At 45.9% G+C, this 26,509-nt stretch overlaps 2 protein-coding genes across 2 annotated transcripts in view; both read left to right on the top strand.

The window, feature by feature from the left end:
• The window catches only part of LOC309567099 (vomeronasal type-2 receptor 26-like), a gene marked incomplete at its 3' end in the record, with an annotated part of 254,334 nt that overhangs the window by 151,379 nt on the left and 76,446 nt on the right, over positions 1-26,509 (top strand). The window lies entirely within an intron of this gene.
• The window catches only part of LOC309566803 (vomeronasal type-2 receptor 26-like), a gene marked incomplete at both ends in the record, with an annotated part of 356,998 nt that continues 332,458 nt past the window's right edge, over positions 1,970-26,509 (top strand). Inside the window, one exon of the mRNA XM_082272118.1 lies at positions 1,970-2,187. Within this exon, the coding sequence (XP_082128244.1) occupies positions 1,970-2,187 (218 nt within the window). The remainder of the gene's footprint in view (positions 2,188-26,509) is intronic.

Raw genomic sequence — 26,509 nt, 5'->3', positions numbered from 1 at the left:
ACGCCGTTGTCAGCTTAACTATCCCACTTCTATGCCTCCTTCAAAAAACGATTTGGGCAATGATGGAAGAGGATGTGGCACAGGATGAGGAGGAGGAGGATGAAGAGGTAACATTTCCAAGGCTTTCAGGGCAGTCATTCGCAAGTGGCTCCGAGGGTGGGTTCCTGCACCCACAAACGCCAGGGACACAATTGTCCAGCAGGGGCACAGTTCTGGAGGATGAGGAGGATGAGGAGGAGGAGATGGAGGAGGAGATGGAACCATGTTCACAGCAGGGTGGCACCCAGGCCAGCTCATGGCCATCACTGGTGCGTGGCTGGGGGGATACAGAGGACACAGACGATACACCTCCCACAGAGGACAGCCTTTCGTTGCCTCTGGGCAGCCTGGCACACATGAGCGATTACATGCTGCAGTGTCTCCACAACGACCGCCGAGTTGCCCACATTCTAACTTGTGCTGATTACTGGGTGGCCACGCTGCTGGATCCCCGTTACAAGGACAACGTACTGTCCTTAATTCACTCACTGGAGCGCGATCGCAAGATGCGCGAGTACAAGCGCACGCTGGTAGACGCGATGCTGCTGGCATTCCCACCTGACAGCGGGCCACAGTGGAAGCACAAGGCCAAGGCAGAGGAGGAGGAGGAAGAGGTCGCCAACGCAACCAGGGCACCGCCAGCACCTCAGAATGCAGGGTTAGCATGGCCGAAATGTGGAAAAGCTTTGTCAGCATGCCACAACAAACAGCAGCACCAGCAGCGCATATGGAACGTCTTAGCAGGAGGCAGCATTTCACCAACATGGTGGAGCAGTATGTGTGCACACGCCTACAAGTAGTGAATGACGGGTCTGCCCCCTTCAACTTCTGGGTCTCCAGATTGGGCACATGGCCTGAGCTTGCCCTATACGCCTTGAAGGGGCTGGCGTGCCCTGCAGCCAGTGTATTATATGAACGTGTATTTAGCACGGCTGGGGGCGTTATCACAGACAAGCACAGCCGCCTGTCCAGAGACAATGTGGACAAGCTCCCGTTCATTAAAATGAACCAGGAATGGATCCCACAGGACTTTTCCGTATCTTGTGCAGAATAGAGATGGATACTGACCTTACCCAGCCATTGTTCTATTTTTGATCTTTCTCACTCTTTTGGGGTGTACCCTCATTTAAAATGACTGAAAAAAAGCAGTGTTGGCTACCTCGTCCTCCTCCACCGCCGCTTCCACCTACACCGCCACATCCACCACCACCTCAACCTCCCTCCTACTCCATATGGGCCTCGTCCTTCACAGATGATGAAAATTGCTTTATTTTTCAGTTTTTTTTTTTGTTTTAAGTTATTTCCCTATCCACATTTGTTTGCAGAGCACTTGCCATGCTCTTAACTACGTTTTGCTGCCATTTGCAGCACTCTAGCCCTTTCCATTGGTGTTTTAGAGCCATTTTAGTGCCTGAAAGTTCGGGTCCCCATTGACTTCAATGGGGTTCGGTGTCCGGGTAAAGTTCGGAAAAAGTCCGGGACACGGACCCGGACTTTTTTTTCAAGTTCGGCCGAACCCGTCGAACACGGACATCCAGGTGTCCGCTCAACTCTAATTATGATATTATCTGGCACTACCTGTGTATTGAATGATTTCTTGGCATACAGAATATTTAACATTGAACCTTGCTGAATAGAATTTATTTTAAATATATTCTGTGTCTTGGTTTAGAGGTTTTAAAATAATATGAATAATAGAGAACTAAACTTAACCACTCACAAATAAACTACCTGCACAAACAACTAAAAGTAGATAGAAGATGATGTCGGTATATTGAGAGCAATGAGAGATGTATGGTACTGAACTGTATAAAAAGAGGGGAGAGGAGCCAGCTTATCGTATCATCCTTGTGATACACATGCTGCACAGGTCTGTGTCACAATGGAGAATTATAGGCTTTAATTAAAGAAGAATCCAGTGATCGGAGCCATGGGTGTATCCTATGCCTACGTCTTCCAGTTCTGTGTGATCCTGCAATGTATGACACTCTGGAGATCAGGAATGCAGAGTCCGGCCTGTACCCTTCATTTTACTAATGTATTTAATGAATTCCAATATTTTCAGGAGGGAGATTTGATTATTGGAGGAGTGTTCACTGTGAGGTCAAAAGAAGATGATGTCGATTTACCTGAAGAAAAGATATACAGGTATGTAACTTAGTTGCAAGAGAAAAACAGTGATCAGGGTGATAAAGAACAACAAATAGGACTTTACACAATGATTGGAAGAAATCCATGTGATGGAAATATTATAAGAATGTATAGAATGGATATAGAATGTCCCCTCATTTACATGCAAACCAAGCTGTCCAGAAAGTGACAGGGGGTGTGTGACTGTGACGGGAGTGGGTGACAGTGACAAAACTTGTGACAATCTATAACGGTGTCAGGGTGTTGGAGAAGTTGTTGTAAGAGTCTGTTCTTTAAAGCTGTAAAAAGGGGGGATTCCTCTATCCGCTCTGTTTGTGTGAATGGAGCGATCTGTTACTTTTTGTTGTTGTAAAAGTGATCACTTTAAATCCTCCCACTGAGATATTGTATTCTGGTAGCGGGACTCTCCATTGTCAGAATACACCGATTTTTGTTCTACAAGGCCTCTGCTTTAAAAACATATATTATGTCCTGGGGGCTTTTAGATAATTTTATAACTAAAAATTAAGATATTATTTGTGTGCAAAAAAAAAATGCTCTAGAGGGGACATGGTTAACCACTTAAGGACCGAGCCCATTTTTGACACATTTTGTTCACAAGTTAAAATCAGTATTTTATGCTAGAAAACTACTTAGAACCCCCAAACATTTTATATATATATATATATATATATATATATATATATATATATATATATATATTTAGCAAAGACTCTGGAGAATAAAATGGGGATCATTGCAATATTTTTTGTCACGCGGTGTTTGCACTGCAGTCTTTCAAACGCCATTTTTTTGGAAAAATTATGAAAAATTACATTTCACTGCATTTAAAAAAAACTAAACAGTAAAGTTTGTCCATTTTTTTTTGTATATTGTGAAAGATGATGTCACGTCGAGTAAATAGATACCCAACATGTTATGGTTTAAAATTGTGCACACCTGTGGAATGGCGACATACTACGGTCAATAAAAATCTCCATAGGTGACGCTTTAAAAATGTTTAATGATTACCAGTTTAGAGTTAGAGTTTAGCTCTTTTTTTTTAATTATTACTCACGCTCTGGCAATCGTGGTGATACCTCTCATGTGTGGTTTGAACAGCAATTTTATTTCTGGGCACGACTTCTGTATACGTTTTTTTCGTGCGTGAGCTCATGGTGACAGGGGCAGCTAATTTTTTATTTTTTTTCCTATTTATTTTATTTATTTTTCATTTTACCACAGGTTTAAAAAAAAAAAAAAAATCAGATCACTTTTATTGCTGTCACAAGCAATGTAAATATCCCTTGTGACAGCAATATGCAGTGACAGGTACTCTTTATGGAGGGATCGGGGGTCTAAAAGACCCCAGACCCCTCCACTACACTTCCATGTATTTAAAACGCTGAAAACTGCATTTTTGAACACATTCACTTTTTAAATTCAGCGCCTTTAGCAGCCGATTAACCCGGACGTGACGTCATGGACGCCGCTTTCGGGTTACGTCATTAGAGACCCGATTGAAGCTGCATCCAGCTTTGATCGGGACTCCATCCAGCCGGCAGACATGCTCAGATCTACCGGTGGGACGGGGGACCTGGCAGAGCCGCAGAAGGTGGCGGGAGGGGGGGGCATCCCCTCCCGCTCGCAGGGGTAATGACCGAGCAGCTCCTGAGCCACATCGGTCATTACCACCGGAAAGCCGACGACCGGCTCTAAAAAACGGTACCAGGATGATGCCTCTAGCTAGAGGCATCACCCCGCTACAACCACTTAAAATCAGCCAACGTAGGGATACGTGGTTATGCGTTAATGGTTAAATTCAAGGGAAAGTTAGTTGGGGAAAGTGTTAAGTGTGCTCACATTTTAATTCAAATTGTTCTTTTGTCATTCTTTATACATACACATGTGCAATCTGTGCTATTTTTTTTTTTTTTTTTACAACCTCCAGCACATGGCAGAGTGGAGGATTTCTATATTAAAGTCCTGCTGTGGATTGACCACTCAGACTGTTTTTATGTAGTTTATGGCTTATGTGCATTTTAAAGGTCTAAAATCTGAACCCCAGGCAGATATAAAAGACACAAATGAATGCAGCTCTATATTGAATAGCACCTCATTACATTGGTGTAAGTGCCGGCATTTTACTTGGTATCAGCCACAGACTGGGGGAGGTAAAAGACCTGTAAGTGTTTCTGAACTGCAGCATAGAAAAATCAGAACTTCCATGTATGCTTTTCATTTGTGTATTTCATTATTTGCCTGGAGTTCAGCTTTAACACTTTCTCCGCCAGAGCAATTTTTTTTGTTTTTTATTTCAGTTTTCGCACACATGTAAAAATGCACATTTTAAGCTACCTGAACATTAAAAGGTGTATTTCTGGAAAAGAAGAATCTGTACAAAAAAATGATGATAATTGTAAATCTTGATGTTGCACCATATTTGTGCAACTTTGTATCAAACCTATATTCTCAGTAAAAAATACACTTAAAAGAAAGTCATGGAAATTAAAAAAAAGAAACTTACATATTTACCTAGGTGGGTGCAGCATCAGTTTGAAGCTGCATTAGTCCCCCGCTGCCTCCAAGTCCAAAAACCGGGAGAAGACCATTGATCACTGGTTTTGAAGATGCAGTGGTCAGTCAAAGAAATTTAAAGGATAAGTTCAGCTTTGTTCGCTTTCTTTTTGTTCTAAATTCCAGCTCCCCTGTGTACCAAGATTGCATTAATGTACTTCTTTTGTAAAAATAAAACAGCTTTCCATTTATTCTACACACGCTTACCTCACTGTCTTCATGGCTGTTTCAAAACACGTATCCTTTTCTTCTGCCCTACTTCCTGGACAGACTATAGGTCATGACACAGGAAGGAGTTGACCAGCTGACCTCATTAGCACACACCCTGCATCCTCTACTTTCCTGCTCCCCGAGCCCACCCATTTGTGTGACAATATCGAATGAATATTCACTATTGTCGCACTGAATCTCCTCCCAGCCAATCAGGAAAAGGGTTGTGAGACCCCTTTCCTGATTGGCTGAAAAGAGAAGTGATCTTACTGGCCAGTTGCCAAGAAGAGGCAGAAGACACATGGCGGCTAGGGGAGGGGAGGACAGCGGCTCAGCCATCCAGTACTCCCCGTCTACCGACAGGAGGAAAGAGGTGAGGAGGTAAGGAGGCAGAGAGGGGGAGGGGAGGAATGTGTCGCCTGACTGACCGAACAACCCGACGACCCAATGGACCGACGGGGGGGGGGGTGGGGGGGGGGAAGGTGCGCATGGTCTGCCGCCCCCCCAAATTACCAAGCACCAGCCACCACTGCCTATTGATTAGAAATACCCACCTATCTATCCATTCACTCTGTATCCAATCAGGCAGGCCCTTGCACTATAAACACCCATGGGTACACCCATCTACTGTCTGGAGAAGTCTGGCCAGAAGTGTTCTTCATGGAAGAATTCTGACCAAAAAGCCATACCACCGACATGGAAACAAGGCTAAGCGACTCAGCTATGCAGGAAAACATAGGGACTGGGGTGCAGAAAAATGGCAGCAGGTGAACTGATGAGTCAAAAATTGAAATATTTGACTGTAGCAGGAGGCAGTTTGTTTGTAAAGAGCTGGAGAGTTGTACAATAATGAATGTCTGCAGGCAACAATGAAGCATGGTGGAGGTTCCTTGCAAACTTGGGGCTGCGTTTCTGCAAATGGAGTTGGAGATTAGGTCAGGATCAATGGTGTCCTCAATAATGAGAGAAACACAGGCAGATACACTATATTACCAACATTTTTGGGACGTCTGCCTTTACACGCACATGAACTTTATTGGCATTCCAGTCTTAGTCCATAGTGTTCAATATTTAGTTGGCCCACCCTTTGCAGCTAGAACACCTTCAACTCTTCTGGGAAGGCTGTCCACAAGGTTTAGGTCACACCTCACAAATGGTCTATGGTAATGTTCAACCATTCTTCCAGAAGTCCATTTGTGAGGTCAGACACTGATGTGGATCAGAAGGCCTGGCTCACTGTCTCTGCTCCACTCTAATTCATCCCAAAGGTGTTCTATCGGGTTGAGGTCAGGACTCATTCATGCCATTATGGACCTTGTTTGTGGATATTTGTGCATATATGTGTACCAGAATGTAAACAGAGCTATGCCTAGAGCGTGTGCCCTGAGTGGTCCCGACACAGTTACCAGTGGCTGACAATGTTTGGGAAATTACATTGACTTTCTTCTGTTTTTTTTTTTTTTTTTTTTGGTATGCCTTATATTCTTTATTTACATTTAAATGACAATTTAAATTTTAAATTATAATGTTTTCCAGAAAGCACTGGATGTTTCTGTAGCACTGTTCCCATAGGGCTTGCTGTGTGATGACTTCTCAGGCCTCCTCTGATTACCTGAGGACAGTCATTTAGGGACAGTTCACTCATCCATCCTTACTCCCAGTTGCTTGTTACTCAATAAACAGTCCAGGGGTTTTGGTTTTATATTTATTGTGGCACTTGGATGGGAGAAGGGAATAGTGGAATACTCAAACTCAAACTATTCACAGTAGATAAGGACAACTCTCACTTGGCCTCACCAGGTTATTTGTGGAAGCAGACACACTGCTTTAACCATACTGCTACTTGCATTGAAGAATCAAGTCCTCTTGCTCTCTCTAGCAGCAGACTTGTTGCAACTACTTTATCTTTAGGACACTCTCTAGCATCCCCCTGAGTGACACCCGTCCACTGACTCTTCCACAGAAGGGGTGGCCCTCTCAGAACAGGCCCCACGACACAGATCTGTACTCACCGTAGGCAGAGTCAGATCCTCTCCAGTGTCTCCCTTCCAGTCAGCTCTGCAGAACATCTGGGTTCAGCTCCTCTCTGACTCGCCAGCCCTCAGGTCGACCACCTGAGGCCGCATGGCAGCTTTTACAGAGGAGGGGCAGCCACCCTCTCCCTCCAGGACCTCGTTCTCCAGCTGAAAGACCCGAGCACATGTGCCTTTGGCATTTATACAGTATTCCAGCATGCACCAATGCACTTTCCTCTGCCAATCACCATGGTGGTACGAAATGCCTGTGCACTAATTTGTCAGGTTTCCTCCCACTGTCCAAAATGCCTCCCTATTGGACCAGTGTTAAACACTTCTGACAAGATGAGCTGCACCTGAGCACTAGGAACAGACCTCACTAGCAGATCATGTTCTCTGGTAGGCAGAGAGCAACATAAATGTACCTGGCAATCTCTCTGTTAAGCAGAAAAACCCCAAAACTATACTCTCTCTTCTAGCACCTACCTAGGAGGGTGCTACATTTCCATCCATTATAGAATTGTATTGTTAAAAGTAACACATTTTAGAAATCTTTATTTGCTAAGGGTTTCCTGCAGGTAGCGTATATAATGTACATTCTATTTGTTTCATCCCCAAAAATGCATTTCCCTTTTCAATAGTTTTTATTGAATTTTGAAACAGTACAAAGGAAAAATCATGTACATACCAACCTAATCGCTCTCTTCATTCCTCTCAAAACCTCCTGTTCTCTAGCTCCCTCGTCATCTCCTCCCATGCTCGCCTCCAGGACTTTTCAAGGGCCTCTCTAATCCTATGGAACTCCTTACCCCAATCTGTCCAATTATCTCCTACTCTATTGGCTTTAAGCAGTGCTTTAAGTGGCCCAAATGAGGTGCTGGTACTCTATTATAGCCTATACATTTTTTTTTTATGACTCCCCTCATCCCCTGAGGTAACAACAACTATATTGAAGGGGTTTTATATACAGCAGTCAACAGACAGATGACCTTATAAACAATAATAAATCATTTTATTAGTTTGTGGATTTGCTGAACATAAATAAAATTTGCAAAAGCTGGATTTTTAATACAGAAATGTGGCTTACTGAAAAGTCTGTCCATGTACAGTATAGTATAGTATACACTCAATACATGGTTGGGGCTTCTTTTGTATGAATTACTGCATCAATGCGGCGTGGCATGGAGGCCATCAGCCTGTGGCACTGCTGAGGTGTTATGGAAGCCCCGGTTGCTTTGATAGCGGCCTTAAGCTCATCTGCATTTTTGGGTCTGGTGTCTCATCTTCCTCTTGACAATACCCCACAGAGTCTCTATGGGGTTTAGGTCTGGCGAGTTTGCTGACCAGTCAAGCACAGTGATACCATTATCATGTGACCAGGTATTGGTATTTTTGGCAGTATGGGCAGCTGCCAAGTCCTGCTGGAAAATGAAATCAGCATTTCCATAAAGCTGGTCAGCAGAGGGAAGCATGAAGTTCTCTAGAATGTCTTGGTAGAGGGCTGCGCTGACTTTGGACTTGATAAAACACAGTGGACCAACACCAGCAGATGACATGGCTCCCCAAATCCTCACCCACTATGGAAAATGTTGCGTTTCATTTGGAAATCAAGGTCCCAGCTTCTAGGGGAAGAGTACAAGTTACATTTGGTCCAGTGAAGTTTCCACAGTCAGTGATGATTTGGGGAGCCATGTCATCTGCTGGTGTTGACCCACTGTGTTTTAGGAACTCCAAAGTCAGTGCAGCCCTCTACTAGGAAATTCTAGAGTACTTCATGCTTCATTCTGTGGACCAGCTTTATGGAGAGGCTGATTTCATTTTCCAGCAGGACTTGGCAACGCCCAGACTGCCAAAAGTACCAATACCTGGTCACAAGATCATGGTATCACTGTGCATGATTGGCCAGCAAACCTGCCTGACCTAAACCCCATAGAGAACCTGTGGACACACCCTAATCACCTAGGGCACATTAGCATTATCGCTCTGTTTGCCAGTGAGGAGATGGGAAAGATCTCCCTCGGACCTGCTCTGCTCTATTTCACTTTGCCAGCAGGGAGAGTAATGTATCGGGGCCATGTACATGTAGGCAAACACATGCATGTGTATTTAAACTTTGGGGTGCACACCCTAATGCAATAGGCTGTGCACACCTATGGGCGGTGTAGGTGGAAGCGGCGGTGGAGGAGGACCAGGGCCGGATTAAGAGTATCATGGGCTTGGTGCTGAGGATTTTGAAGGGCCTTAAGGGCCGTGCCTTGGCATCCTAATTCAACATGGGATGCTGTCTCTGAAACCCATAAACACATCCATGCATCGGCAACTGTCCCTCCTTGTCCGGCCTTCGTGCTGTGTGGGGAGGTTCTGAGGGAGCTGCCTGGGGAAGCGAGCATAGAAGCCAGACTTCTGTGTTTACAAGTGACAGAAGAGCGGTAACAGTGAATATGGCCAACCTGGGGCCTATATTATGGTAGGGGCCTGGAGCTGCAGCTCCAATAGCCCCTATGTTAATCTGGCCCTGAGGAGGACGAGGTAGCCAACACTGCTTTTTTCAGAAAAATTTTAAATGAGAGTACACCCCAAAAGAGTGAGAAAGAGCAAAAATAGAACAATGGCTGGGTAAGGTCGGTATCCATCGCTATTCTGCACAAGGTACGGACAAGTCCCGTGGGATCCATGCCTGGTTCATTTTAATGAACGTGAGCTTGTCCACATTGTCTCTGGACAGGCGGCTTGTCTGTGATAACGCCCCCAGCCGTGCTAAATACCCGTTCAGATAATACACTGGCTGCAGGGCACGCCAGCACCTCCAAGGCGTAAAGGGCAAGCTCAGGCCATGTGCCCAATTTGGAGACCCAGAAGTTGAAGGGGGCAGACCCGTCATTCACTACATGTAGGCGTGTGCACACATACTGCTCCACCATGTTGGTGAAATGCTGCCTCCTGCTAAGACGTTCCATATGAGCTGCTGGTGCTGCTGTTTGTTGTGGAGTGCTGACAAAGCTTTTTCACATGTCGGCCATGCTAACCCTGCCTTCTGAGGTGCTGGCGGTGCCCTGGTTGCGTTGGCGACCTCTTCCTCCTCCTCCTCCTCCTCCTCTGCCTTGTGCTTCCACTGTGGCCCCGCTGTCAGGTGGGAATGCCAGCAGAATCACGTCTACCAGCGTGCGCTTGTACTCGCGCATCTTGCAATCGCGCTCCAGTGAGTGAATTAAGGATGGTACGTTGTCCTTGTAACAGGGATCCAGCAGCGTGGCCACCCAGTAATCAGCACAAGTTAGAATGTGGGCAACTCGGCGGTCGTTGTGGAGACACTGCAGCATGTAATCGCTCATGTGTGCCAGGCTGCCCAGAGGCAACAACAGGCTGTCCTCTGTGGGAGGTGTATCGTCTGTGTCCTCTGTATCCCCCCAGCCACGCACCAGTGATGGCCATGAGCTGGCCTGGGTGCCACCCTGCTGTGAACATGGTTCCATCTCCTCCTCCATCTCCTCCTCCTCATCCTCCTCATCCTCCAGAACTGTGCCCCTGCTGGACAATTGTGTCCCTGGCATTTGTGTGTGCAGGAACCCACCCTCGGAGCCCCTTGCGAATGACTGCCCTGAAAGCCTTGGAAATGTTACCTCTTCATCCTCCTCCTCCTCCTCATCCTGTGCCACATCCTCTTCCATCATCGCCCGAATTGTTTTTTCAAGGAGGCATAGAAGTGGGATAGTTAGGCTGACAACAGCATCATCGGCACTGGCCATGTTGGTGGAGTACTCAAAACAGCGCAACAAGGCACACAGGTCTCGCATGGAGGCCCAGTTATTGGTGGTGAAGTGGTGCTGTTCCGCAGAGCGACTCACGCGTGCGTGCTGCAGCTGAAACTCCACTATGGCCTGCTGCTGCTCACACAGTCATTCCAGCATGTGCAAGGTGGAGTTCCACCTTGTGGGCACATCACTAATGAGGCGGTGAGCGGGAAGGCCGAAGTTACGCTGCAGCGCTGACAGGCGAGCAGCAGTAGGGTGAGAACGCCGAAAGTGCGCACAGACGGCCCGCACTTTCTGCAGCAAATCTGACATATCGGGGTAGTTTTTAAGGAACCTCTGCACCACCAAATTCAGCACATGCGCCAGGCAAGGGATGTGCGTCAAACCGGCTAGGCCCAGAGCTGCTATGAGATTTCGCCCGTTATCGCACACCACCAGGCCGGGCTTGAGGCTCGCTGGCAGCAACCACTCATTTGTCTGCTGTTCCATGCTCCTCCACAACTCCTGCGCGGTGTGTGGTTTTTCCCCCAAACAGTCAAGTTTTAAAACTGCCTGCTGTCGTTTACCCCTGGCCGTGCTGAAGTTGGTAGTGAAGGTGTTACGCTGACAGGATGAGGAGGCGGTAGAGGATGAGGAAGCGGAGTAGGAGCAGTTAGGAACAGGAGGCAAACTGAAGCGCCCTGCAATCCTCGGTGGTGGAAGGACATGCGCCAAATTGCTATCCGCCTAAGGCCCATCCGCCACTGCATTTACCCAGTGTGCCGTTAGGGAGATATAACGCCCCTGACCGTGCTTACTGGTCCACATATCGGTAGTTAGGTGGACCTTGCCACAGATGGCGTTGAGCAGTGCACACCTGATTTTTTTCCCCCCACTTGGTTGTGCAGGGAAGGGATGGCTTGCCTGGAAAAGTAGTGGCGGCTGGGCGCGACGTACTGTGGGACAGCCACCGACATAAGGTTTTTAAAACTGTGCGTCTCCACCAGACGGAATGACAGCATTTCAAAGGCCAAGAATTTTGAAATGCTGGCATTCAGGGCCAGGGATCGCGGGTGGGTAGGGGGTACTTCCTCTTCCTCTCAAGTGTTTGGGAGATGGAAAGCTGAACGCTTCCACGGGACATTGTGGAGATGGTTGGTGACCCAGGTGGTGGTGTTGCTGACAGATCGTCTGTTTGCGGGGTGGCAGGTGCCGGTATCACTACAGATGTGGATGGAGCGGCCGAGACTGCAGCAGAAGAGGAAGCAGGATGAGCCAGAGACGTTTCTTGGTTTTAAAGGTGTCTACTCCACTGCAGCTCGTGCTTTGTACTTAGATGCCTGATCATGCAGGTTGTGCTCAGGTTGAGAAGGTTTATGCCTCGCTTCAGGCTCTGATTCCACAGGGTGCAAACCACTCGTGTCCTGTCATCAGCACATTTTCTAAAGAACTTCCACGCTAGAGAACTCCTTTGAGCTGACTTTGGTGCGCTTGTTCCCTTGCTGCGTTGGGCAGTAGCAGGCGTAGTGTCTAGGGCATGGCCGCTCCGCTTCTGCACCCTGCTCCCTCTTCTGCTGTGCTGGTGGCTCTGTGCGACCACCGCCTCTTCCTCCAAACTACTCAGGTCACCTGCATGACCTTCATTCCATGTGGGGTCGAGGACCTCATCATCCTCCACATCATCTTCCACCCAGTCTTCACCCCTGCCCTCCTTGTCGGTCTCCACAATTCTGAAAGCCGCAACAGTTGGCACCTGCGTTTCGTCATCATCGGAGACGTGCTGCGATGGTCCTTGCATGTACTCATCTTGAGAAATAAGTGGTTGGGCATCGCTGCACTCAATCTCTTCCACTTCTGGGGCAGGGCTAGGTGGATGGCCCTGGGAAACCCTGCTGACAGAGTCCTCAAAAATAAGAAGAGACTGCTGTATGGCTTGGGGCTCAGACTGCTTGCCTGATTTGCAAGGGGGTGAGGTGAAAGACGGTTGGACATCGGCTGCAGGTGCCAACTCTGACCTTTCTGCAGTAGACTGGGTGGGAGACAATGTGAAGGAACTGGAGGCACTGTCAGCAGCAAACCAATCTACTATCGCCTCCACTTGTTCTGGCCTCATCACTTCTAGGGGCGTATGATGCCCTACCAAATACTGATGCAGGTTCTGTCGCCTACTCACACTTGAGGAAGGTGTTTCACTTGTGCGTGTAGCTGGCACAGATCGACCACATCCTTTCCTTGCAAAAGGAGCTCTACCAGCAGCAACACAACCCAGGCCACGGCGCCTATTTGACGGTCTCCTCGTATTTCTGTAATTTATGATCTTGCCCTAGAAAGGTGTTTATTGAATAGCGGAACAAAACAACAACAGTATCGCACAGGTGTATCTCACAGTCAAATATGCAAACTATGCCGCAATTTAATGTTTTTTACCCCAAAAGGGTGTATATTGAATAGCGGAATAGGAAAAAGGATAAAAAACGGTGTATCTCACACGTACAAACACAGACTAGGCCCCGATTACAATTTTTTGTACCCTAAAGGCAGGATGAGGAAGAGGAGTAGGAGGAGTTGGGAACAGGAGGCAAACTGAAGCGCCCTGCAATCCTCGGCGGTAGAAGGAGATGCGCCAAACAAATTTAAAAAGGTGTATCTCACATGTACCGATACAGACTATCCCGCAATTAAATTTTTTACACTCAAACAGGGTGTATATTGAATAGCGGAATAGGAGACATTTTACAAAACGGTGTATCTCACACGTACAAACACAAACTAGGCCCGATTACAATTTTTTATACCATTAAGGCAGGATGAGGAGTAGGAGGAGTTCGGAACAGGCAGGAGGCAGACTGAAGCACCCTCAAATCCTCGGCAGTATGAGATGCGCCCCAAAAATTGGAAAGGTGTATCTCACACGTACCGACACAGACTATCCCGCAATTTAATTGTTTTTACCCAAAGGTGTAGATTGAATTGCGGAATAGAAAATATAATATCAAAAGGTGTATGTATCTCACACGTACCAACACAGACTATCCTGCAATTTAATTGTTTTTACCCAAAGGTGTAGATTGAATAGCGGAATAGAAAATATAATATCAAAAGGTGTATGTATCTCACACGTACCGACACAGACTATCCCGCAATTTAATTGTTTATACCCAAAGGTTTTTATTGAATAGCGGAATAGAAAATATTATCAAAAAAAAGGTGTATGTATCTCACACGTACAGAACCAGACTAGGCCCCAATTACTATTTTTTGTACCCCCCAAAGGCAGGATGAGGAGTAGGAGGAGTTCGGAACAGGCAGCACCCTCAAATCTTCGGAAGTATGAGATGCACCCCAAAAATTGGAAAGGTGTATCTCACACGTACCGACACAGACTATCCCGCAATTTAATTGTTTATACCCAAAGGTTTTTATTGAAAATCGATTGTAGAACACTGACCCTAAAAATCAGCAGCCTCACCCTAAAATGCCCTACAACTCGCCCTGCCTAAAACACTCCGACCTGTCCCTCAATTCTATTCGGACACAAATGATTTTTGCCAGTCTGTCCCTAATCAGCAGCCAGCACGTATGATGTGTGCTCTGTCCCTGAACTACAGCATAATGACGCAGCGGCGCTCTCTCTCGAACCTTTAAAGACTTGGTCACATGCTTCAGATGGCCAATCACAGCTACTAATACATTTGTAGGCATGGCTGGGATGGCTTAAGGCACACCAGTTAAACGCTTGTTGATTGGCTGTTGAAAGCCCGTCATGAAAAGCGCGCCAATGCATACAAAACCCGGAAATAAAATGACCGAACACTGATTTTTTCCCGAACATACAGTAAAGTTTTCGGGTCCGTGTTCGGGTAACAAAAATCCAATTATTTGGTACAAACACGAATAATACAGTCCGTGTTCGCTCAACCCTAATTATGACCTATGAACTAAAAAAAGAGCATCGATTTTGTAAAAAAGAAAAAAGTAGTATTTCTCATTTTCTGCTATATAATATTACCAAGAGCGATATAGAGATAAACTAAAAGTAGGGGGGCCAGACTGGCCCCCTACTTTTAATTATTCTGTGTATCGCTCTTGGTGAAATATTATAAAGCAGAACGTGAGTTTCTCAATTTTTTTTTTTCAAAATTGACGCTCTTTTTTTCATTTATAGAGCATAATCTAAAAATCACATTGGTTTCTCCTGAAGAGAGAAAGTGGCGCCTCGGCCTCAAGTTCAAGCTCAGCCACCCTCAGCGACAACACAGTGCCCTGCCTGCCCTGCCTGCCCTGCCTGCCTGCCTGCCTGCCACAGCTGCACAGCACATTGTGTGCTTCTAGGTGAGTCTAAGTTAGCCATATGTATTTAGTCATAGGTAGCAGCAATAAAAAAAAAAAAATGTATGGATGTCTAGTTTGCTGCTACCTATGACCAAATACATATCATATTTCATAGCTACCTTAGACTCACTCACCTATAATGTGCTGCTCTGCTGCTACTCACCTATAATGGGCTGTGCTGTGCTGGTGGCAGGGGCCAGGGCGTTGTGGTGGCAGGAAGGATGGCAGGGCACTGTGGTGGCACTGTGGTGGCACTGGAAGGCCAGGCAGGCGCTGTGGTGGCAGGCGGCAGGCAGCCAGGGCACTGTGGGGTGACAAGCAGCCAGGCGCCACTTTCTCTCTTCAGGCCATGAGGGCTCGGCAGGACACCTGTTCTACTAAACCGCGCAGGGCACCGCTGTATGGGATATGGGGGATGGAGCACTGGAGCCAGCCCCAACACTGTTTAGGCATGGAGGAATAAGTTCCTCCTCCGCTGCGAATGCTGGGGCGGCGGGCCGGGCGTATGACGTCACTGGTTGCTAGACACCAGGCGGTAGGCGATTCTAGCAACCAGTGATACAGGAAGGAAGGAGGGAAGCACAGCAGAGGCAGAGCAGTCAGCGGTGCGGCCGGCATCGATGTGGGATTTACTTCTGTCTGCAACTCTGCAGTATGTATCAGTGTGGACTGGGGCTAGAGCTTCGTCCGGCGCCCTCCTTTTCAACAGTTTGGAGCGTCTGGGTGCGGTGCACCCTGCGCACCCGCCCAGGATCAACCCTGCGTATCGGTATGCTAAAATCGCGTTCTGGGTGCACAAAGAGGTGGCGGTACACTCAAGAGCTTTATTCAGAAGTGGCGGTACTGAGTACCGGTGCGTACTGGCCCACTTAAAGCACTGGCTTTAAGATGATCCCTCTAAACACTCCTCTGCAGAGAAGCCTATTCTAACCACACCTAACACCTGTACTTCCATTTTCTCCATCAGCTCATCCCCCCCCTCATTTATTACCTTTTCTTTCACTTGACCCTTCCTTCTAGATTGTAAGCTCCAATGAGCAGGGCCCTCTAATTCCTCCTGTATTGAATTGTATTATAACTGAATTGTCTTCCCTCATATTGTAAAGCACTGTGCAAACTGTTGGTGCTATATAAATCCTGTATAATAATAATAATAATACTGTATAATAAGGAACCAAGGCTCCTAAAATATAGAAGTGATGTACAACAAACATAGAACAATAGGGGAAGAAAATAGAACTGATCCATGCTACACAACACCAAGGATACTCACAAGACAAGATTAAAGCATAAGCATTAAAGCATTGTCGTAAAACCAGTGAACATCAAGTAAAAGCTAATATATCAGAATTCATAACCTGAACCCCACTCTATCCAAGGCTGCCAGATAGGGATGAGCTTCGAGTAGGTTAGACTTTTGGCTGTTTGCTCATTTGTCGAATGACGAACAAATGTGCTTCTTCACGGGAAGAAGCGTGCGTCTGCATCCATAATGCACTGCACCCTGACCTCCATGCTTTGGTCAGTCAAATCTTCTCTGCCATGATTGGAAAAAGGCAGGCTGCCTTTAGCCAATCATGGCTCAGGGGGTAAGTACACGCCCCACACTATATAAAGGCTGCTCGCACAGCAGTGGCGTGTAGTGTGACTGTGCAGGTGAGATAGGAAGTGGTTGAGGCAGTGAGGGGATCATGATTGAGGAAGGGAGAGGAAAGTGATTTGCAGTTTATAAGACAGTGCAGTGTATTCTAATTAAGAAGATGTTGCTAGTAGCAGTCAGTTAGGCAGGGAGAGAGATTTGTGCTTTTTACAATTTAAGAGATCAGATAGTGAAGTGTATTCAGCAGTGCACTATATACCATAGACCATATACCAAAGTATAGACCGATATATATATACAGTGGGTACGGAAAGTATTCAGACCCCCTTAAATTTTTCACTCTTTATTATATTGCAGCCATTTGCTAAAATCATTTAAGTTCATTCTTCTTCCTCATGAATGTACACATAGCACCCCATACTGACAGAAAAACACAGAATTGTTGACATTGTTGCAGATTTATTAAAAAAGAAAAACTGAAATATCACATGGTCCTAAGTATTCAGACCCTTTGCTGTGACACTCATATATTTAACTCAGGTGCTTTCCATTTCTTCTGATCATCCTTGAGATGGTTCTACACCTTCATTTGAGTCCAGCTGTGTTTGATTATACTGATTGGACTTGATAAGGAAAGCCACACACCTGTCTATATAAGACCTTCCAGATCACAATGCATGTCAGAGCAAATGAGAATCATGAGGTCAAAGGAACTGCCTGAAGAGCTCAGAGGCAGAATTGTGGCAAGGCACAGATCTGGCCAAGGTTACAAAAATATTTCTGCTGCACTTAAGGTTCCTAAGAGCACAGTGGCCTCCATAATCCTCAAATGGAAGACGTTTGGGACGACCAGAACCCTTCCTAGAGCTGGCCGTCTGGCCAAACTGAGCTATCGGGGGAGAAGAGCCTTGGTGAGAGAGGTAAAGAAGAACCCAAAGATCACTGTGGCTGAGCTCCAGAGATGCAGTCAGGAGATGGGAGAAAGTTGTAGAAAGTCAACCATCACGGAAGCCCTCCACCAGTCGGGGCTTTATGGCAGAGTGGCCCGACGGAAGCCTCTCCTCAGTGTAAGACACATGAAAGCCCGCATGGAGTTTGCTAAAAAAACACCTGAAGGACTCCAAGATGGTGAGAAATAAGATTCTCTGGTCTGATGAGACCAAAATATAACTTTTTGGCCTTAATTCTAAGCGGTATGTGTGGAGAAAACCAGGCACTGCTCATCACCTGTCCAATACAGTCCCAACAGTGAAGCATGGTGGTGGCAGCATCATGCTGTGGGGGTGTTTTTCAGCTGCAGGGACAGGATGACTGGTTGCAATCGAGGGAAAGATGAATGCAGCCAAGTACAGGGATATCCTGGAAAAAAACCTTCTCCAGAGTGCTCTGGACCTCAGACTGGGCCGAAGGTTTACCTTCCAACAAGACAATGACCCTAAGCAAAATGTGGAAAAAAGTGCAGCGCTAATAAATACTAGCAATATAAACGTGTATATATATAAAACAAGAAAGGTAAATACAAATAAATAGCAAAATGAATAAAAGTGAACATCAAATCAACAGTCCCATATGTGAAGTGAAAAAAACAGTCCACAACGGTGATAATTGAAGTGCTCACTGGATCCCAACACCAACAAGATATAGAGATATAATGTGCTCACCAGAACGATAGGACTCAAAATGCCATATAGCATATGAGTCAAATCAGCTTGTTGTACAATGGATGGATAATCCGAAAGGGATGACTGAGGTCACTGATGTTGAGGTGAAGAGGTAATAGCAGATATGAACCGTCACACCAGAGAGGCTCTCACTCCGTCAGATGGCCAGAAAGGAACCAAAAAACAAGGGAGCACAAAATAGTGTAACACTGCTAAAATTTTAATTAAATAAAAATATACCAAATTGCACTTACAAACATCTCGTGGTAAAGAGCGTATACAGATGCAAAGGTAGGCTGTCAGCAGCGTGGCCTATCACCGTTGTGGACTGTTTTTTTCACTTCACATATGGGACTGTTGATTTGATGTTCACTTTTATTCATTTTGCTATTTATTTGTATTTACCTTTCTTGGTTTATATATATACACGTTTATATTGCTAGTATTTATTAGCGCTGCACTTTTTTCCACATTTTGCTATTCACAATTTTCTTGTCAGTTGTTTGGTGTAGCAGCTTTTTTATGGTTAGCGCAATATTTTTTGCTTTTCAATGACCCTAAGCACACAGCTAAAATAACGAAGGAGTGGCTTCACAACAACTCCGTGACTGTTCTTGAATGGCCCAGCCAGAGCCCTGACTTAAACCCAATTGAGCATCTCTGGAGAGACCTAAAAATGGCTGTCCACCAACGTTTACCATCCAACCTGACAGAACTGGAGAGGATCTGCAAGGAGGAATGGCAGAGGATCCCCAAATCCAGGTGTGAAAGACTTGTTGCATCTTTCCCAAAAAGACTCCTGGCTGTATTAGATCAAAAGGGGGCTTCTACTAAATACTGAGCAAAGGGTCTGAATACTTATGAGACCTTACATTGATATCTATCTGTCTATCTATCTATCTATCTATCTATCTATCTATCTATCTATCTATCTATCTATCTATCTATCTATCTATCTATCTATCTATCTATCTATCTATATATATATATATATATATATATATATATATATATATATATATATATATAGGACAATTGAGTATATAGTAGGCCATTGAGTATCTATCGGTCAGTTCAGTATAGACCATACATTGATATCTATACGTATATAGGGCAGTTGAGTATCTATCAGTTCAGTATAGACCAGTGTTTCTCAACTCCTGTCCTCAGGGCCCACTAACAGGCCAGATTTTAAGTATTACCTTGGTGCATCCTCTGCCCAAACTTTTTTTCCAGTGCGGGCCGTGTCATTCAGCCACAACATGTAGAAGAGTTGGTGGAGTGGATAAATAAGCCATCCTCATCCTCCTCGTTCTCTGACACCCCCGCTCATACTAGTTTGCCTTCCACCGCCGCTGCCAAAGCAGCCCGGTCCACAGGCTCCTTCTCCACACAGATACTCCTTCTATTGCCCCATCATCATACACAGAGGAGTCACTTAAACTATTCAATCATGGTGTTAGTAACACTCTGTAATGATAATGCACCACTCGCGCCACTGGAGTTTGTGCTACTAAGATAGAGGGGTAAGCAGCATGTTTCAAAAATGCTCCTAGGGGTAAGTATGAAGATAAATTAATATATAAACTGCGCTAAATCTTCTTACTTGGTGTCACTATGCACAAATATTAATTATATGTATCATCCAATAAATATCTGTGCAAAAGATAAGCCTCAAAATAATTATTATGTAAAGTGCTTCTGATAGTGCTAACAACCAAATTCAGTTAGTGCTTAACTATGTGCAGTATAACGAGTGCAAAAATGCCAATATATAAAGAGCAATGTATACCAACGAATATAACCAGTATAGTGCTAAAATTCAGTAGCATAAAAATATTTTTTTAGATTATGGACCAAAAAAACAAGTGCAAAAAATGCTGATGTGTAAAGTGCAATGTGTAGCAACAAATATCACCAATAAGGTGCTTACATATTATAACATTTGAGTTCTTAGGTGGTTATAAATGATAGTCCGTAACAATATTAACTTAGTACAGTGCAGGAGACAAAAAAATTGTGAGTCCTTTAAATGAAGACTGGATCAGCTGGATCAAGTGGTTGTGCATGCACATTAACAATGATGGTGTCACCCTCCACTTCACCGCCAACAAATTATGGTAAGATAGCGCACTTACCAGATGGTGTTGATCCTGGCTGGCATACGCCAGCAAAAGATCACTTTAGGCTTTAGGATCTCCTCTCACTGGCAGTTCAGAGCTCCGAGGGATGGATGGATGGATATCCTTATGCTTCACCTATTTACACTCGTAGGGAAAAAAATGAAGAGGGCTCCTCATGGTGCCGTATGTTTAAAAGCATTCCATCTTTATTACAAAGTTTCTTCAAAGATATAAAAATTCCACTCAAACACAATAAAAATATATTGTTAAAAAGAAAAGCTGGTGCCCTTGCTGAACTCCCGTATGGACCCAATACCTTGCGGTAGTCCGTAAGTCTATCACGGGAGCCGCGCCGTTCCCGGAAGTAAGGTGGTTGGCGTGTGGTTCACTGAGCGAGGCAGCGTGCATTACAGCTTGATGCGTTTCGTCAATGGAACGACTTTTGCCACAGGGTAATTTAAAGACTTTTGTCACAGGTTAATTTAAAAACATGACAGGCAGAGGAAGAGGCAGACACTTACGCAGGGGTTGTAGGCATAGGGCAGGAGCAGTAGGCCATAGCCAAAGTGTGAAGTTTCAGAAGGTGCGTTCGATTACGTCAAAGGACGCACCAGACTTGGTTGAGTGGCTCACTCAGCCTTCCTCTTCTGCACCCTCCTCATCCTCTCCATCTACACCCTCTTCACTCTCAGCTGTGTGCACCCCCAAAGACACCACCACAAACACCAGCACCACCACATACCCTCTGCTTGAGTCACTGGAATTGTTTTCTGATCCATCACAAGAAATTTGTGATGCGCAGCCATTATTGGCATCGGATCAGGAAGAGGAGGTAGCAACAGTGGCCACTCAGCAGTCTGACGACAGTACCCAGATCAGCCCAGGGAGGTTGGTTCCCTCTGTTGCTGCCTACTCCGAGATCTACACGTGTCTATGGACGTCACGTGGGTGGCCACAAGAGAGGAAGAGGAGGGGAGTTCAGAGGGAGAGATGGACCAGCAGATAGGAAGGAGAGGCAGGCGGAACATGCATTGCACAAGAGGTACAAAGCAGACTACAAATGTATCAGGAGTGAGCCATCAACCATGTACAGTCAAATCTGGGGATCCCAGGATGCCAGCACATGGCTCCGCAGTGTGGGCTTTTTTAATGTGTCCATTGCTGACAACAGTGTTTCCATCTGCAGCCTTTGCAGTCAACGCGTAAGTCGTGGTAAGCCCAACACTCACCTAGGGACAACCACCTTAAGAAGGCACCTGAACTCCCATCACCGAGCCCAGTGGGAGCAACACCGTCAGAACCCACAAAGCCACACTCCAGGCTCTCACTGTCCAGGCTCTTTTCCTTCTTCTTCTCCTCTCTCCTCACAATTATCCTCCACTCCACCTTCCATGATGCCGTCGTCACGTTGTTCTGGAAAAGGGCAGGCGTCTGTGGTCCAAATGTTGGAGCGGAAAAAAATGATGATGCCGGATAACCCTCCTGCCCAACATTTGACTGCAGACTTGTCGGAACTGATAGCCCGCCAACTACTGTCATATCAACTGGTGGATTCGGAAGCCTTTCGTAAATGTGTGGCCATTGGAACACCACAATGGAAGGTCCTAGGCAGGAAATATTTCTCGAAGAAGGGCATTCCAGAGCTGTGTGGCCATGTTCAGCGGCAAGTTAATATATCTCTGGCACACAGTGTTGGTGCCAAGATACATCTGACCACAGACACATGGTCTAGCAAACACGGGCAGGGAAGGTATATCACTTTTACTGCCCACTGGGTGAACCTTCTGACGGCCATCAAGCATGTAACCCGTGGCACCCGTGTAGATTTGGTTGTACCATCACGGATTGCATGCAGGCCTGCCTCTTCTTCTCCTCCTCCTCCATCCTCCCTCTCCTCCTCGGCTGACTCCTCCTTTTCCGCTGCTACCGTGTCTTCCACTGCCCCGCCCAAGATCCCCAGAACCTATCCACATGCCAGGTGAGACGTTGCCATACTGTGCTGTGTCTGTTGTGCCTGGAAGCCAAGAGCCACACTGGTCCTGCACTCCTTTCAGCTTTGCGTTCACAGGCAGATCAGTGTCTGACACCGCTCAATTCGACAGTTGGTAAAGTGGTGTGCGACAATAGTGCCAATCTGCTGAGCACACTGAAACAGGACAAAATAACACACGTACCATTCATGGCACACGTCCTGAACTTGGTCGTGCAGCGATTCGTTGCCAAATACCCTGGGGTCCAGGACGTCTTGCGGCAGGCCAGGAAAATCTTGGGCCATTTTAGAAGATCTTACGAAGCCATGGCTCGCCTTGCTGACATTCAGCGTGACACAACCTGTCCGACTGCCCGACACGACGTTGCATATGCTTGATAGGCTGCTCCAGCAGAAACGTGCAGTTAATGACTACCTGTATGAACTCTGCGGCAGGACAGGTTCTGGGGAGCTTAGGTTTTTTCACCTCGCCAGTGGCTGCTCATGCGGGACACATGCAGACTTCTTCGGCCATTCGATGAGATCACCAAACTGGTCAGTCACGACCAGGGCGCCATCAGTGACATCATACCTTATGCCTACTTTCTGGAGCGTGCATTCCGTTATGTCATTGATCAAGCCATCGAGGAGCAGGAAGATGAGGAAGTCGCAATGTTGGATGAATTCCCAGTGGGTGCTACTCCATCTGAGACAAGTCAACAGCAGGAGTCTGTAGAGGAGTCAGAGGAGGATGGTGCTGGGGGGATGAGGAGGAGCAAGAAGAGCATGCTTTAAACCTTTCTGGGATCCCTGGTGTTATCCGTGGATGGGGGGAGGAGAACGAGGACGACATTATCCTGGATTATGAGCTGGAAGCAGGCCACTACACCGCTGTGTACACTACACCGTTGTGCGTATGGGGGCCTTCATGCTCCAGTGTTTTAAGAGGGACCCCCGTATAAAAAGCATAAAGGCCAAGGACCAGTACTGGGTGGCAACGTACTTAGACCTCCGGTACAAACAAAAAATGGCGGAAATGTTACCACAATCACAGAGGGTGGTCAGAATGCAGCACTTCCAGGCCTTGCTGCGGGAAATGCTGAATTCTGATTTTGCGTGTGTGGGCAGAGGAATTTCCAGTCACAGAGAGACAGTTGCGGGTAGCAATCCAACAGCGCCTGCAAGAAGAGGGCGGTTGGAAGATGTCTTGGTCACTTCAGATATGAGATCCTTCTTTCAGCCGATCCATCGACAGCTGTACTCCAGATCCAGCATCAGGCAATGCCTAGACCGACAGGTGTCCGACTACATCGGGTTACCGGCCGATGTGGACGCTCTGAGGAGTGATGAACCCCTGGACTACAGGGTGGGCAGGCTTGACCTCTGGCCAGAGCTTGCACAATTTGCAATGGAAATGTTAGCTTGACCCCCATCAAGTGTCCTGTCCGAAAGGACGTTCAGCGCAGCAGGGGGGATCGTTACCGATCAGCGCACTCGCCAAGCTCATGACAGTGTAGACTACCTCACATTTATAAAAATGAATGAGGCATGGATCTCTGAGGAATTCAACACATGTGACCAGTAATAATAGTAATATAGCTGCGCTACTAGTGATATAAGTAATATATGTGATATAAACTTATCAATACAGCATAGGTTCACAGCTTTAAACAAGGAGTTGACACTTATGCATACTGTGTGAAACAATAAGTGTGTGACAACATGCAAAATAATGATCACATATCTAAATGTAACGAAAACAGAAAAGGAAAGTCCAAAAACAGAGAAATTTGGATATAAAAGAAAGTTGAAGTCCTCCACCAGAATTTAATTGATCTTCCTCTACAATGTGTTTCTGCCAATGACAAGTTAATGCGCTTACCAGATGAAATGTAAGATATAGGCTTTCAAGGAATTCCTGAAGGACCCCAGGAAGATGTCATCTATGATGAAACGCGTCAGTAAGGCATGCTGACGTCACCACGTGATACCCGGAAGTCGGGCGGCGGGGTGTCTTTTGCATTCTACCGGTTTATAGCGCTGTTTTTATTCTATTAAAAGTGAATTTTTTACCTATGTGCTTAATAAATATATTGTTTGCTACGTACTTCACTATGGTGGCCCTTATTTTTGTATGGTGATACTGTGGGGGATATTGCTATTGAGCTGCCCTGGAAAGCCCCGGTACCTAGCGTCCTGTGTTGCACAGTGTGGAGACTTGTATGTTATCCATCTGAGCTGGTTTGAGATCTGGATCCTTCAGGAATTCCTTGAAAGGCTATATCTTACATTCCATCTGGTAAGCGCATTAACTTGTCATTGGCACAAACACATTGTGGAGGAAGATCGATTGAATTCTGCTGGAGGACTTCAACTTTATTTCACATCCAAATTTCACTGTTTTTGGACTTTACTTTTCTGTTTTGGTTACTTTTAGATATAAGTGATCATTATTTTGCATGTTGTCACACACTCATTGTTTTCCACAGTATGCATAAGTGTTTACAACTCCTTGTTTAAAGCTGTGAACCTATGCTGTATTGATAAGTTTATATCACATATATTACTTATATCACTAGTAGCGCAGCTATATTACTATTATTTGCATTTTTGGTGTTTTCCCACTTCTAGCTGCAGCTTTTTGATTATTTATTTTTGTGAATTTCATTGAAATTCCTCATGCCAGGCCAGAAATATCCGCCAGACCGCCATCCACCCACAACAATTCCTGGTCAATGTCTTTGCTAAATACAGCGGCATAAAAAGCATTTCATGTCTATTGAATGCCAAATTTTTGGGGCCTTTCAAGGCCAACAATTATTTTTTCTGTGAATGCCTAATGTACCTCCAGCCACAGAATACAACTTTCTTTGCTGTCAGGTAAACCCTTGTGGGCTAATTTTTGGGGCCTATACTGGCCGACACTTACTTCTGTATCCTGTGAATTAGGGCTGCACGATATTGGGAAAAAAAGAACATTGCAATATTTTGTTTTCAACGATATATATCGCGATATTTCTCTGGGTGGAATGCAGAAGATGGATTAGGCAGAGTCGGGACTCACAGTTGTGGTAGGAGGCACAGCCTGACATGACATCTGTCCCACACATTCCCTCTGCCGCCCTGGAACTAGTTCTCTTGACGGAGCGGTGAGCGCGGCACAGCGAACCAATCACGTGAGTAGCGGCACAGAGAACCAATCAGATGTGCAGGCACGCGTGATTGGTTAGCTGTGCAGCTGCTCACGGTGCACTGCTCACCGCTGAACGTGTGGGACGGCTGCCAGCACTGTGAGTCCTCTTCCTCCCCCCGAGTCCCAACTTCTCCCTTCCTCCCTGCCTAACATTTGAGAAAATTTGCGGCTGACGTTCACGAACCACCCCGGCCGATGCTCGTCCATCACTAGCAGTGGGTGATGTGATTGATGATGGAATTACATCAAGGGCCACAATTTTTTTATTTTTTAATAAAGGATTTGTCAAAAACTTGTCTCTTGTTTTTATTTTTTTGTACACTTTTTTGGTGAATGGGTAGAGGTATGTTCAACAATATCATGTTGAGTGAAAGTTGCCTGGTATTGTTCATTAGCTGGGGCACTCGCTCGCCCCCCCCCCTTTCCTGACCTGCCAGGCTGCATGCCTGCATAAGGTTCGAAAGGCCTGGTATAAAATGGGGGGGGGGACCCCAAGCCCATGACATGTTTTTTTTTTTTTTTTACCAGAACTTTTTTTATTTAGCTGTCAGTGGGGAAACCCATTGACAGCTAATGACTCATTGGTTGTTAAGGACGCTGTGGCCGGCTTCCCAGCCCCACTCCTTAACAACCAACTTACACTGCTCCCTGATTGGGCAAAGCTTTGCCCAATCAGGGCGCAGAATACACTGTCCTTTGCCGGGTGTTCGGCTGAACTGTTTGCCCAGAACTAGTAAAGAGGCAATGGGCTTTTGAATTTCCTTCTCGCTAATTGGAGCATTTAATACTTTCAACTGGTTTGTTGATAATTTCGGGAGGTTGATAGAAGCTAAGAAGGAATTGATATTCATCTCTGTTGTTTGGGGGGCAGAGAGGTCATCTTTTAGATTGTAAAGACCACTGTAGTAGTTGGCAAACAAGTCAGCTAT

The sequence above is a fragment of the Pelophylax lessonae genome (assembly GCF_965119305.1).
Source record: "Pelophylax lessonae genome assembly, chromosome: 1".
Lineage (NCBI taxonomy): Eukaryota > Metazoa > Chordata > Amphibia > Anura > Ranidae > Pelophylax > Pelophylax lessonae.
The sequence above is the reverse complement of the archived record's forward strand: the minus strand, read 5'-3'. Positions and strand labels throughout refer to the sequence as shown.